The following is a 13,220-nucleotide window of genomic DNA, read 5'->3' as shown; positions in this document are numbered from 1 at the left end:
CTCTGGGGTGGAAGAACCGTGACCTTTTTTCTTTTACGTATGCAACATTCCCATTATAAATGTAGGTAGGAAGGATATATTTCTATAATTTTCCCATTAAGGGGCTCTATAAATGTTTGTAGAATAATAAAAAAACACCTCCTTTTTCAAAAAAGGAAAACAGATCCTTGGTTCCAGAGTACTTGTTTTCCATGAAAGGGGGCCAAATCTGTTGGAGACCAAACCAGCATATTTCCCACAATGACAGCAATCCCCAAAAGATAATAGTGCAGCTTGAGCATTGATTACATGGCTTCACGAAACATTTGGAGCAAGAGAAACAGCAATATAATTAATATATTTTCTTAGTGCCTTCAAACAGAGTTGTTTATATAAACAATTTTCACTGTTTTAAAAAATGTGCTTACTTTGATGGAATAGAGCATACAACTTATTAATAAGGAACTACATCCTAATCACCAAAAAGTATAAGACATCAAGCAGAATCTAGTCTAACTGAAGAAAATACACAAAAATCAATGAAGAGCTGATTCTTAGACTTTGTTATTAGAAAAATGAGTGTTTGTTTTCTTACTTCTAAGAAAATACAGACACTAATCTGAGGGTTGGAAATCTTTTTGTAGGACAAAAGTGAAGTCATCTGACTTCACTAGTTAAATATCTAGGTCACTTTAGCACCCTGGGACATTCAAAATTCCTGAACACAGGCAAGATCTTTCTTCATTTTCATTTCTGAGAGCACAGAGAGGCACAGGGACTAAAATTAGCTCTCACAGTGGAAATTAGCAATTTACACCATCAGTCTTTGTTGTTTGTTTAACACATCCAGCTCCGTAAAACAAAACAGCCTATTGTCAACAGGCTCAGGTCTGATTTCCCCATGATGACTCTTGCTCTGCTATTGATGAATACAGTATTACCATTATTAGATGCAGTTTGGAAAGATACATTCTGTAACCATGGTTAAAGAAACAATCATTCTAACACTGTAATAAAGGCTGAAGCCTCCCCACCCTACTCCAACATTGGTTTCTATTCATTAGATCTTCAGAGGTGCTAAAAATGGTACAGTCGCAAACTATGACACAGCCCTTCAATGCCAGGTCTTTGATTTAAAAACAGATCAGTCAAGTGTCATACTCTATTCCAACTCAACTGACAGGGCTCAAGTAAATTGCACGATGTTCCTATGGGGCTGGTTTCTGTGAAAAAGCACAAACTAAAATTTAACTGAAACGGTCAGATACGATTACAACAAAGCAGTGACGGATGCAAGGAAGAGAGAGAAAAGAGAGAGGGAGAGAGAGAGATCACACCAGCAATCCTCAGTACCTTATCAAGTGTACCAGGCTTAATAACAACATCTATCCTTTACTAAGTGTCTACAATGTGTCAGTCACTTTGCACACATCATTGCTAACCTTTATGACAACCATCCAAAGTGTGTCCTTTTATCCCTCCTTTTTAGATGAGGAAATTCAGTCTCAGTAAAGCTAAGAAAATTATCTAAAACCTCACAGCTGGTAAGTGGCACTCTCAAGACTGGTCCTTAGGATAACTCACTCAGAAGTGCCCCTCTTTCCATATCACACCCTGCTTCCCTTAAGAGAGCACTTAAGGGCTGAGCAAATAAATGACACTTCAATCCATCTCAGGTCTAATGTTCTGCCTGGTATTCCTTTTCCATCATTACCTGGGTTTACATTTTGGCCATTCTTTTTCATGTATCTTCTTGAGTTAAATAAAAAGCCACTATAAAAATAAAGAACATTCTACTGATGCATATAATCATCAACAACTCTTACCTAAGTAAGCAGCAAGGAGGATGATGTCCAGGAGCAGGTAGGTTGTTTACATTAAAAAAAAAAAGTACATATCTTCTCTTCCTCCTCTATCATAGATCGCTTCTAAATATGCTGTACTACCAACCATAGGTAAGCTCATACTGCTCCCATTATTAAAGAACAGGAGCTCTCCTCAAGCTTGCTCATCCTCTTGCCATCCCTTCACAGACAAATTTGCTTTTCCTTGCAAGAAATTCTAAAATTACTTTTGCCTATCACAAAACCACCAGTTTGAACATGAAGTTCATAACTTTTAGTCCTTTTCTAGGCACAGCATATCAGCACAGATACTTTGGTTTCAGTCTGAAACAAAATGATGATGTTTTATAATCTGCAACACCCATTCCATAGGCTACGTGGTATTCCACTGTATGGAACTGCACTGTAAGAACCTACAATTTTGGAAATTTAAATTATTCCCAATTTTCCTTGTTACAAACAGCCTTGGGATAAACATCCTCAAACATACATTATTTCATTTAAGTATGCTTTTAGAACTTTCAAAGCTGCAATTCTACCAGTATTTTATCACTATGCCTATTTGACCACATTTTTGCCATTGATGGATACTGCATATTTTTTCTTTGCTAATTTGGTCCATTTGTCTTTCTTCTTTTGTAAATTGCCTGTTTTTATCCTTAACCTATATATTAAGGTTTTTTTCCTTTTTCTTATTGTCTTCTAAGAGTTCTTTATATTAAGGGAGCTAAATATTTATACTGTGTTGTCACCTCTTACTATTTCCTGATATGTAAAAGTTTTTACTTCTTATGTAGTTGAATCCATAAAATTTCCTTTATGAATTCTACCCTTGGAGTTTACTCAGAAAGACCATCCCTACACCAAAAGTTAAACAGTCCACCTACATATTTTTTTCTAGTACTTCAATAGAATAAATATATTGAAATCATCAAACCATAAGGTATTTTACATAATATATAGGAAAGGGAATCTAATGCACTTTCCCCACAGCTGTTCCAACGCATCTATTAAAAATCCATTGCTGTCTGCCTCCACCCATAACAACCTGAAATGTCCTTATTCTATGTTACAGTCTTTACATGGTGCGGTGGTATTTTACTTAGGAGTCAGCTTCCAAAGTAAGCATATAAAGTGAAAATCCAAGAGAACACTGAAAAAGCTCCTTAATCATTCTAGCACTGTAAGATATTCACATTATGAGAAACACACAGGAGTCAAGACTGATCAAGCAAGGAAGATTCACCCTGTCCACTCTACACTCCCTCTGGGAGGTATACTACTGAGTAGAATGCAGGCTGGAATCACCCTATTTAATGTGCACATGCTGTTGAGACTTAAATGCCACTTTGTGCCAGACAACTGATGGCCCATTCTTGTGGCACTACTGGGCTAATGTTTTAATTACTCAAACTTCACAATATATTTAAATATCCATCTGGGAAAGTTTACACCCCTTCACCTTGCCATCACCCACTTATAACATTTGTTTTGAGTATCTTTTCTTTGAACAGAAGAAACATTATGTTGCTTTCTCTCCCAAAAATCTTAGAAGGATTTTGATTTGGGGAAGGATCGACATATTAACTATACTGAGCCTCCCCATCCAGAAACACACGGTGTCCCTAGATTCACTGTCTCCCCTAGACCCCTGAGGGTAATTCTGTTGCTTTATCCACATAGATCTTAACATATTTCTTTGCCAAGTTTCTGCCTATTCCTCTTTGTTATTGTGGATGGGATCTTTTATTGCAACTATATTTTCCAACTAGCATCTGGAAACCTATCAATTTTCTATTTATTTATATACATTTAAAAATATTTATATGTATGTTTTATTCAGCAATCATTTGAATATTTTTAGGTGATTCTCAAATGTTTTTTCAGGTAGACAATAATCAAACTATCTGTAAAATTGTAATTCTTTTTCCTTCTAATCTTGTTAACTCTAAATAAATAAGGGAAGCAATAGACTGAGCCAGAGAGAGTTCCAACTCAGTCACTTCTTAGTGTTATAAGCCTGTGCAAGCTATTTAAAAAGAATGTGTGGGACTTCCCTGGAGGTCCAGTGGTTAAGACTCTGCGCTTCAAACGCAGGGGACGCAGATTTGATCCCTGGTTGTGAAACTAAGATCCCACATGCTGTGTAGCAGCCAAAAAATAAAGAAAATAATAAAGGAATGCAGTATCAATTTAAAAAAAAAGAATGTGCATTCATATTTATAGATTAAAAGTTCAAAATATATCACTAAATCAAACTCATTGATTATATTATTTAGGCTCTCTATCAGCAGTACTTAACCTTTTTTGGGTCAATTACTCTTTTAAAACTGAAGTTCAAATTATAGGTTAAAGCTTTAAACCCTATCCCCCCAAGAAAAAGAACATACACAAAGAGTATTTTTACCTAATTGTCTTTGAAGCATTCACTGATCCTCTGAAAGTCCCTCAGGCCATTGTTCTGTTTATTTTTCTCTACTTGGTTGGAAAGACAAAGAAAAAATGTCTCTGAATTATATCAAACACTTTTTAAAAGATATTTCTTATGTTACATTTTTCAACATGCTAAAAGTCTGTTTTTAAGTCTCCATTGAACGTTATTTCTTTTGTCAATACAAACTAGTCTTTTTTTTTCTAATGTGAGGCTTTTCTGCCTTCTATCTTACTTTTTTTTTAATTTGGAGGGAACTCTCATTTGTTTAGTATATTTTTGCCCATCCCTTTATTTTTTATTTATCTGCAATTTTGTTTTAGGTATGCCATTTATAGATGGCATACAGCTAGATTTTATAGAAGAATTATTCTCACGCATTCGACAAATATTTATTGAATGTCTATTACTTGTCAGACACCCTTAAGCCATTCAGATTTGTGATAACAGATGTGTTTGGTCTGCTCTGACTGATTTTTCTTAAAAAATATAAATCTTAAGCCATCTTAAAAATCCTAACCATCCTAAAAATCTTCCTCTGGTTCCTCAAAGTCTGAGCAATGAAGTCCATTCTACTTTGCATGAGCTAAGAGCTATGAAAGGCTCTTTGTGACCTGTTCTTTGTTTTCCTTTCAGGCTCATCTCCTAGTATTCCCTAAGCTGTTATTCTATATCCACTTCATCCCCATCTACATGCAGTTCTGCAAACTTACCAGGCCTTTCAAAAAATTCTGTTCTCTATACTTGGAACTCTTTCCCCACTTCTATTCATCCTTCAGTATTCAGTTCAAAGACCCAAGGCCTTCACTAATACCACTCCCACACCACTGCTGTGTCCTTCTCTTCTGACTTCCATTTTCAACTGCACATAGACTTCTCAGATTCAATATGCCCCAAACTGAAAATATATCATTTCCCCCCCAACCAGCTCATTCCCCCTTGTTCCTTACTGCAGAAATGGCACTACCACCTAATCTCTTGCTAAGTTGGAATACCAAGCACCATACTTGGTTCATACTTAATTTCTACTGTGTCCTGCTAATTATATTCATGAATTTCTCTCAAATTCATCCAGTGATCTCTATCCTTCCTCCCTCTACCTAGTTAGGCCACCAATATGTCTCATGTAGATTACTAAAACCATTTCCTACTTACTTGCCTATACTTTCAGTCTTAATTCTCCCTGCAATCCATCTTCTACTATGCTCCTAGAATACACCTGTCACCTGTCTAAACACAATTCTGAATGTTATTTCCCTGCTTTAAAACTTTAGTGCATAAGACCGGGGATGAGTAATTCTGAAGACACAAGAACTCCCTGTACATGTCCCTAAGATAAATTCCAAACTCCTCACTGGCCCTTATAAAGTACTGCAAGCATCATCCTCCCAGCCTCATCTTCTGTCATTTGTCCACCACACCCTAGGCATGCTCAACTTTTCCAGTCCCCCACTACTCCGTGCTCTTTGCACATGCTACTCCCTCTGCCTGTAACACTCTTCTTCCTACCTGGCTAACTCAGACTCATTCTTCAGAACACAACTAAGACACTGTATCTGTTTCAAATCATTCTCTAAATCCCAAAGCTGGGGTCAGGTCTCCCTTCTGTGTGATTCCACTGTATACTCCACAGGTTCTACCACACTGAAAGGCTAACTGCTTGTTTGTTTGTCCACTTCCTCCACTAGTGTGTTTACTCCAAATATGGCAGTGACTAAGTCTTGCTTCTTTATTATGGCTCTCCCGGAACTTAGAGCAAAATGGTTAATCAACAGATATTTGTTAAATAATTAAGTACAAAAATAAGTGTAGAGAGGAAACAAAGAATAACAAAACTGTATCTGCTCTAAAGCTACTAGGATAAATAATATCCACATACATAACTATGAAACAAAGATGTAAGAAAAATGGTAGAGATGATCTAAACAAAGAGAAACACCAATTCAGTATCTCTGGGGTGATCTCCAAAGCAAGGTGCCAAAGATGAATCTTTAGAGTATGCAAAGAAAATATTAGAACTCTTATTTAAATATATTTTTAATTTCCAGTTTGAAGTATGTTTTCTAATGTGTTTAATATAGTAACATGGTAAGTAACACAAGCATTCATATATGGAGCTGTGCTCAACTTTTTTTTTTTCTTTTTTTTTTTTTTTTTTTTTTTTTTTTTTTTTTTTGCTGTATGCGGGCCTCTCACTGTTGTGGCCTCTCCCGTTGCGGAGCACAGGCTCCGGATGCGCAGGCCCAGCGGCCACGGCTCACGGGCCCAGCCGCTCCGCGGCATATGGGATCCTCCCAGACCGGGGCACGAACCCGTATCCCCTGCATCGGCAGGCGGACTCTCAACCACTGCGCCACCAGGGAGGCCCTGTGCTCAACTTTTTACTGAGTGGAATAGACAATAAAGCTTGGAAATCACAGTTCTAGGGCATTTGACTTAACCTTCGTGTATTGGTGGGGGTCACAAATCTCTCTGAGAATCTGGTGAAAACCAAGGATTATCTCCCAGAAAAATGAATGTAAATAAATGTGTATTATATATGTATTTTTTAAGTTTTAGGATTTCTAGGGTACCTTGGTCCCCAGGTTAAGTCCTGGCCTAGGGCCTTCAGTTCTACAAGTCTGCCAGGAGGAAGGATGAGGTCAGCAAAATGCCTCAAGCCCTCTGATCCTATTATTCCCAACCTTCCCAGTGCTCCACAAATCCTGCTCTTCCTCCTCCCCACAGGTGAATCACCACATTTTCCCAAGGCAGGCTTGAAATTTCCAATCCCCTCTGTAACTCACATAGAGTTCAGGACGGCAGTCAAAGATCTCCTTCTCAAGGGTATAACACAAACATCAGTTACTACCATACCACTATCATAATCCTTGCCATTCCCTGAAGCGTCATACTATTATTTTCTTAATTTTTAATAATTAACTTTTAAACTTAAATTTAGTGACATTCTAAGTAATAATGAAGTGAAATCAGTTTTGATATCCTGGTTATTATTTTCCTATCTCACATCAAAATAAACACACACTTAAAATAAGGACTTTAGACCCTCACCAGTCACCAAGTTTTAGAGTACAATCCTAAGGTTTCTGCAGGCATTCTGGGATCTCTGTTGGGTAAGCAATAATTTGGACATCAAGAAATTTTTTTTTGTTTTTTGTTTTTTTTAGCCAGAAGGAAACTTAAAAGCATTTGGTCCAATCTTCTGATTTTATAGGTTAAAACGCTAAAACCAAGAGAGGTTAAGTGATTTGTCCAAGGTCAGATGAGAAGTTTAAGGAAATGTCTAGAATTAGTATTCAGGTCTACTATGAGTCCAGTATGCTTTCCACTATGCTGTGTCCATTGTAATTACACTAGAATAATACTGTATCAAGAATTCTTCATCTGTTACCTACCTCACTCTTCCATTCAGATTTATCTGAACATGCTGCTGAAAATCTGGATATTTGGAAGCCAGATATGCAAAGTCAGGAGGTTTGTCCTTGTATCTATTTCTTGCATGCATTGATTTACTCAGAGCCATCTTTAAAAAGAAAAAAAGGGTGGGGGGGGGAATTGCATATTTAGTTAAAAAAAGTCAACAGGAAAAGCTGTGGTTGCCAAGTCAACAGTTACAGCCAATACATCTTTGCCAACCAAGTGAGAAAAAAGAAGTTATATTTTGAAAATATGCAACAACAAATAAGCACATGAAAAGATGCTCAACATCATTAGTCATTACGGAAATGCAAGTCAAAACCACAATAAGATATCACTTCATACCCATTAGGACGGCTATTGTTTAAAAAAAAAAAAGAAAGAAAGAAAGAAAGAAAATAACAAGTGTTGGAGAGTATGTAAAGAAACTGGAGCCCTCAGGCATTGCAGGTGGGAATGAAGATGGTATGACTGCTGTGGAAAAGTTTGATGGTTCTTTAAAAAGTTAAACGTTACCATATGACCCAGCAATTCCACTCCTAGGTATAGATCCAAAAGAACTGAAAGCAGAGATTCAAACAGATACTTACAGTGTTCACAGCAGCATTATTCACAACAGTCAAAAGGTAGAAGCAACCCCAAGTGTCCACAAGCAGATAAATAAACAAAATGTGGGATATACATACAATGGAATATTATTCAGCCCTAAAAAGGGATGAAATTCTGACACATGCTACAACATGTATGAACCTTAAAAACATTATGCTAAGGGAAATAAGCCACACACTAAAGCACAAATACTCTATTATTCCACTTATATGAAGTGCCAACAATAGGCAAATTCATACAGACAGAGAGTAAGCAAGAAGTTAGTAGGGGTTGGGAGGAGGGTGGAATGGTGAATTACTATTTAATGGTACATGGCTTCTGTTTAGGATGATGAAAAACTTCTGGAAATAGACAGTAGTGATGGTTGCACAACACTGTGAATATACCTAAAGCCACTGGATGGTATACTTAAAGATGGTTAAAATTTTAAATGTTATGTTATGTGTATTTTACCACAATTTTTAAAAATGTATGCAACATATGATGAATCTTTTCCTTTTAAACCAAGGGAAGAAAATTGGAAACTATTCCTTTAAATGCATCAAAGTGGCAGAAGGCAACATAATCTACAGTCAAGAATATTGTAGTCAGAGGTTAGCTTTTACAGTGGTCTTGCATGGATTGACTCTTTTGTAGTGCACCATAAAGTCACTAAGGTTTCAAAAAAACATCTTTTTTTTAACTTCCTGATTTCAAACTCTACCAAAAAAATCTTCTATTCCAACTTCTTTTATAAATTTCAGTCTTGTCATTTCCAGGTAGCTAAAACCAAATGAAAACAAACATAGCAATTTTGTTTTCCTCTAGAATACACAGAGGAAAAAAGTTAACACATTTATAGCAAGAAATAAAAACTGGAAAAAAACCCATTGCAGTGGTTAAGTAAATCTCTAAGCAGTTGGTAATTTAAAAAATATTTTAGTGTGTATCTCTGGATGGTAGGTGATTTTTATTTTCTTCTTTATATCATTCTGCATTTTCCATTTTTTTCATAATGCGCATTCATCTAAATGGTATTGTGCAAGTCAGAATCCTAAGAGTCACCTGATAGTTCTCTATCCCTCTCGTATTCCAAGAAATGAAGCTATGTGGATTTTACCAGCTAAATACCTCTCAAATCCATCTATTTTTCCCTATATTCACCAATAGCAGCCCAGTACAAGTTGCCTAGACGGCTACAACAGCCTCTTTTTAAAAAATTTTTTTTTATTTTATTTATTTTTGGCTGCGTTGGGTCTTCATTGCTGCACATGGGCTTTCTCTAGGTGCAGCGAGCGGGGGCTACTGTTCATTGCGGTGCACAGGCTTATCATTGTGGTGGCTTCTCTTGTTGTGGAGCACAGGCCCTAGAGCGCATGGGCTTCAGTAGTTGTGGCACACAGACTCAGCAGTTGTGGCTCATGGGCTCTAGAGCACAGGCTCAGTAGTTGTGGCGCACGGGCTTAGTTGCTCTGCAGCATGTGGGATCTTCCCGGACCAGGGCTCAAACCCGTGTCCCTTGCATTGGCAGGTGGATTCTTAACCACTGTGCCACCAGGGAAGCCCAGACAGCCTCTTATTTGGTCTCCATGAGCCCACACTTTTTCTCTCCATTCCTTTTTCCTCCTTGCAGTGATCATTTTTAAACGCAAATTTCACTGTGTCCTCCTCCCATGCCCACTTGCTCAAAACTTTACATTACTTCAGCATACATATAAGACCCAGCATGGTGTGGCCTTACCTATTTTTTCACCATCAGCTTCAGTCTCACCCATTGCTCTTCTTTCTTTCCCTCCACTCTGGCAATAGGGTCTTTACCCAGGTTACTCCTTTTGTCTATAATGTTCTTTCCTCCCCCTCTTCACCTGATGAATTCCTACTCATCCTTACTACCACAGTTGAAGCATTTCTTCTTCAGGAAGATCTTTCCTTCCATAATCTCCCCAGTTCAGTCATATCCGCTATTGTAAAGTCTCTTAGCAGTAAGTACTGTTCCTTTGCAGGCTTTGTTAGAGATGTAACTTTACATGGTAATAAATATGTTAATACTCAGAAGGTTTTTGACAGCTTTCCACACTGGAAGTTTAACAACCATGTCCAAAAAAGAATTGTCGAGATGTTCCAAATCACGCATCTAACTGCCCACCAGACTACTCACTTGAAAGGCTCAAAAGTACTTCATGCACAACATGTCCAAAATTAAATCATTTCTACCCACCCCAAACAGGTCCTCTTCTAATCTTCACTATTTTGCTGAATGATACCACTATCTTCCTTGTGGCACAAAAGCGAGAAATCTTTAGCACCTTTTCCACCCTGCCTCCCTCATTCCAATGGTGTCCATTCAGGACACCATGTCCTGAATATTCTCTATCTCCTAATTATTTCTTGACCCTATCCATTTTTTGCCCTTCATAACTCCATATCTTTAGGCCACAGACCATAATCATCTCTTTCTTGGATGTCTACAATAGCCTCTAACTGATATCTCTCTAACCACTCTTTTTTTTGGCTGCGTTGGGTCTTTGTTGCTGCACGCAGGCTTTCTCTCGTTGCGGTGAGCAGGGGCCACTCTTCGTTGCGGTGCACGGGCTTCTCATTGCAGTGGCTTCTCGTTGCGGAGCTCGGGCTCTAGGCACGCGGGCTTCAGTAGTTGTGGCTCACGGGCTCTAGAGCGCAGGCTCGATAGTTGTGGCGCACGGGGTTAGTTGCTCCGCGGCATGTGGGATCTTCCCAGACCAGGGCTCGAACCCGTGTCCCCTGAATTGGCAGGCGGATTCTTAACCACTGCGCCACCAGGGAAGTCCTCTCTAACCACTCTTGCCCCAGCAATCCACTTCACCCCAGCAACAACATCCCCCTCCTCCTGCCCCAATACAAAACTGAACATTCCTTGGTAAATCCCTTCAGTGCCTTCCTAAAGCTTTTAGGCTGATAAAATCCAAAATAATTAACAAGGCACACATAATCTACCCCTCCAAACTCATTTGTTGCCACTTTCTCTTCCCTGTTCAGAGTGTCATGCGTGTACCCTGATGTCAGTGCACACGCATAACACTGAACACACATGGACAAATTAAATTACAAATATGATAGATTCATTTCCTTATTCAACCCTTCTGGTCAGAACAGATGCACAATGAGTCAATAAAGGCACTTCTCTGCTAACCAAGCTCCCAATACAGGCGATGGGTACTTAGCTAAATCTATCCCATTCCTCAGAGTTTAACTGAGTATCAGTGCTTACCTGGCATCAGCATTATCACTCCTCACTTCTCTCTAACCTCATCTACTTTTCTCTTCCTGGCTCACCCTGCTCTAGCCACACTGGCCTCCTTACTGTTTCTCTAGCAAGTCTGGCACACTCCTATCTCACGGCTTTTGTACTTGCTGTTTGGTCTGCATAAACTGTTATTCCCTCAGAAATACATACATACAAGGTACCCTCACACCTTATTCAGGTCTTTGATCAAATGTCACTTCCTCATTGATGCCTTTCCTGAGTACCTCCATTTAAATAAGCAGTGAGTAAACACACTCCTTGTCTCTCTTAGTAGCTTCAGTCTTCTACATAAAACTTACCCATCTGACATTCCAGATATTTTACTTATTTTTTTAAAATCTGCCCTGCCAGTAAGCTTCATGAGGGAAAATATTTTGTCTATCTTATTATTCACTGCGATATCCCAGAGCCTAAAGTAGGGCCTGGAGAGCAGGCACGCAATAAGTGTTTTTTGATTGAAAGCACGATGGAACTCTTTACACTGTCCAGGACACTGAAACACAGCACCCTCATTCTTGATAAGCAGTCCCCATCTTAAGTCTCTAAAAGGCTCAGGCCTAGGGCTGGACTTTTTTCTTCCGGTTACCCGAGTCAGTCCAGAAAGCCAAAGTAGTAGACCTTCACTTAAGCTTCCGCTTCGACTTTCTTTGATCTTTCCCCTCTCCACGCTTCTGTTTCCTTGGTTTCTCCTGACCCTTAATAATCCTCTTCAACTACCATGTGTCTTAATACATAAGTCTGTAAAATAATCTAAATTCCGCTTTCAGAACTTTGAATTCCTTCTGCACAGATCCCTACCACTTCAATCCTAATCTCCGTTTTCTCTCGTCTCCTTCCCTCATAAAGCCGACTTTTTCCACTGGTTCGACCACTGCCAGTTCTCCATCTCTTCCACTCCTTTCACGCCCTCATATTACCCACTCAGACTATCTTCCCGCCTCAGTTTTGGATCTCTGTAAACCTCCTCTGCCCCGCCGGTCTTTCCTACTTCAGTACTAGTCGCCACTCCATTTGTCAACTCCTCCTACCCACCCCAACACACATATACCCCCGCACGCGCACGCACATGTACACACATACCATCTGGTCTCTCTCCTTAGACCCCGAAACCAACACCTCACAGGCCCAGAACAGGAGAATGTGGAACCTAGGTGATACACAGGTTAAGTGAACTCGCAACCCGCGTGAGAGATATTAAGTGACTCACCTCTGAGGTCCAAGTTCCTTCCAGACGACTAGTCCAGCGTCGGCCTCTACAACCCCCGAGTCTTAAGCCACCAGCAGCCCGAAGATCCTAGAAACGCAAATGTTACGCTCCCAGTGCGCCGCCATCTTGGGCCTCCATTCAGCCTCGTGATTGGACGAGCCATTCTCGCGCGACCTGCAGCAGAGTCTGAAGAAAGAAGAAACTGTCGCGAGACCTGGACTTGGCGGCTCCTTCTGTCAGAGTGAGGGTGCGTGGTAGCAAGCAGAGTCCTTTAGGTTAGGACGCTTGGTTTTAAATCTGCTAGGGATATTGTTTTTTAAAAATGTAGATTAAAAAAAATATGTAGCCTTCTGTGCCCCACTCCAGATTTACTAAATCACATTCTCTGGGTTTGGGCGAAGAATATAAGGATGGCTGCGCGGGGAAGCGGGGGAGGGGTGTTTTTGGATTACACGGCGGCAATTACCGTTT

At 39.4% G+C, this 13,220-nt stretch overlaps 1 protein-coding gene across 1 annotated transcript in view; it reads right to left on the bottom strand.

Annotated features, from left to right (window-relative positions):
- Nucleotides 1-12,904, bottom strand: part of METTL16 (methyltransferase 16, RNA N6-adenosine) — a 62,413-nt gene extending 49,509 nt beyond the window's left edge. Inside the window, exons 1-2 of the mRNA XM_082605295.1 lie at nt 12,750-12,904; nt 7,650-7,777 (exon numbers count right to left, since the gene is read on the bottom strand). Coding sequence (XP_082461421.1) covers nt 7,650-7,777 — 128 coding nt within the window. The 5' untranslated portion in view covers nt 12,750-12,904. The remainder of the gene's footprint in view (nt 1-7,649; nt 7,778-12,749) is intronic.
- Nucleotides 12,905-13,220: the final 316 nt, after the last annotated feature.

This window comes from Mesoplodon mirus (assembly GCF_964341445.2).
Source record: "Mesoplodon mirus genome assembly, chromosome: 18".
Taxonomy (NCBI): Eukaryota; Metazoa; Chordata; class Mammalia; order Artiodactyla; family Ziphiidae; genus Mesoplodon; species Mesoplodon mirus.
The sequence above is the reverse complement of the archived record's forward strand: the minus strand, read 5'-3'. Positions and strand labels throughout refer to the sequence as shown.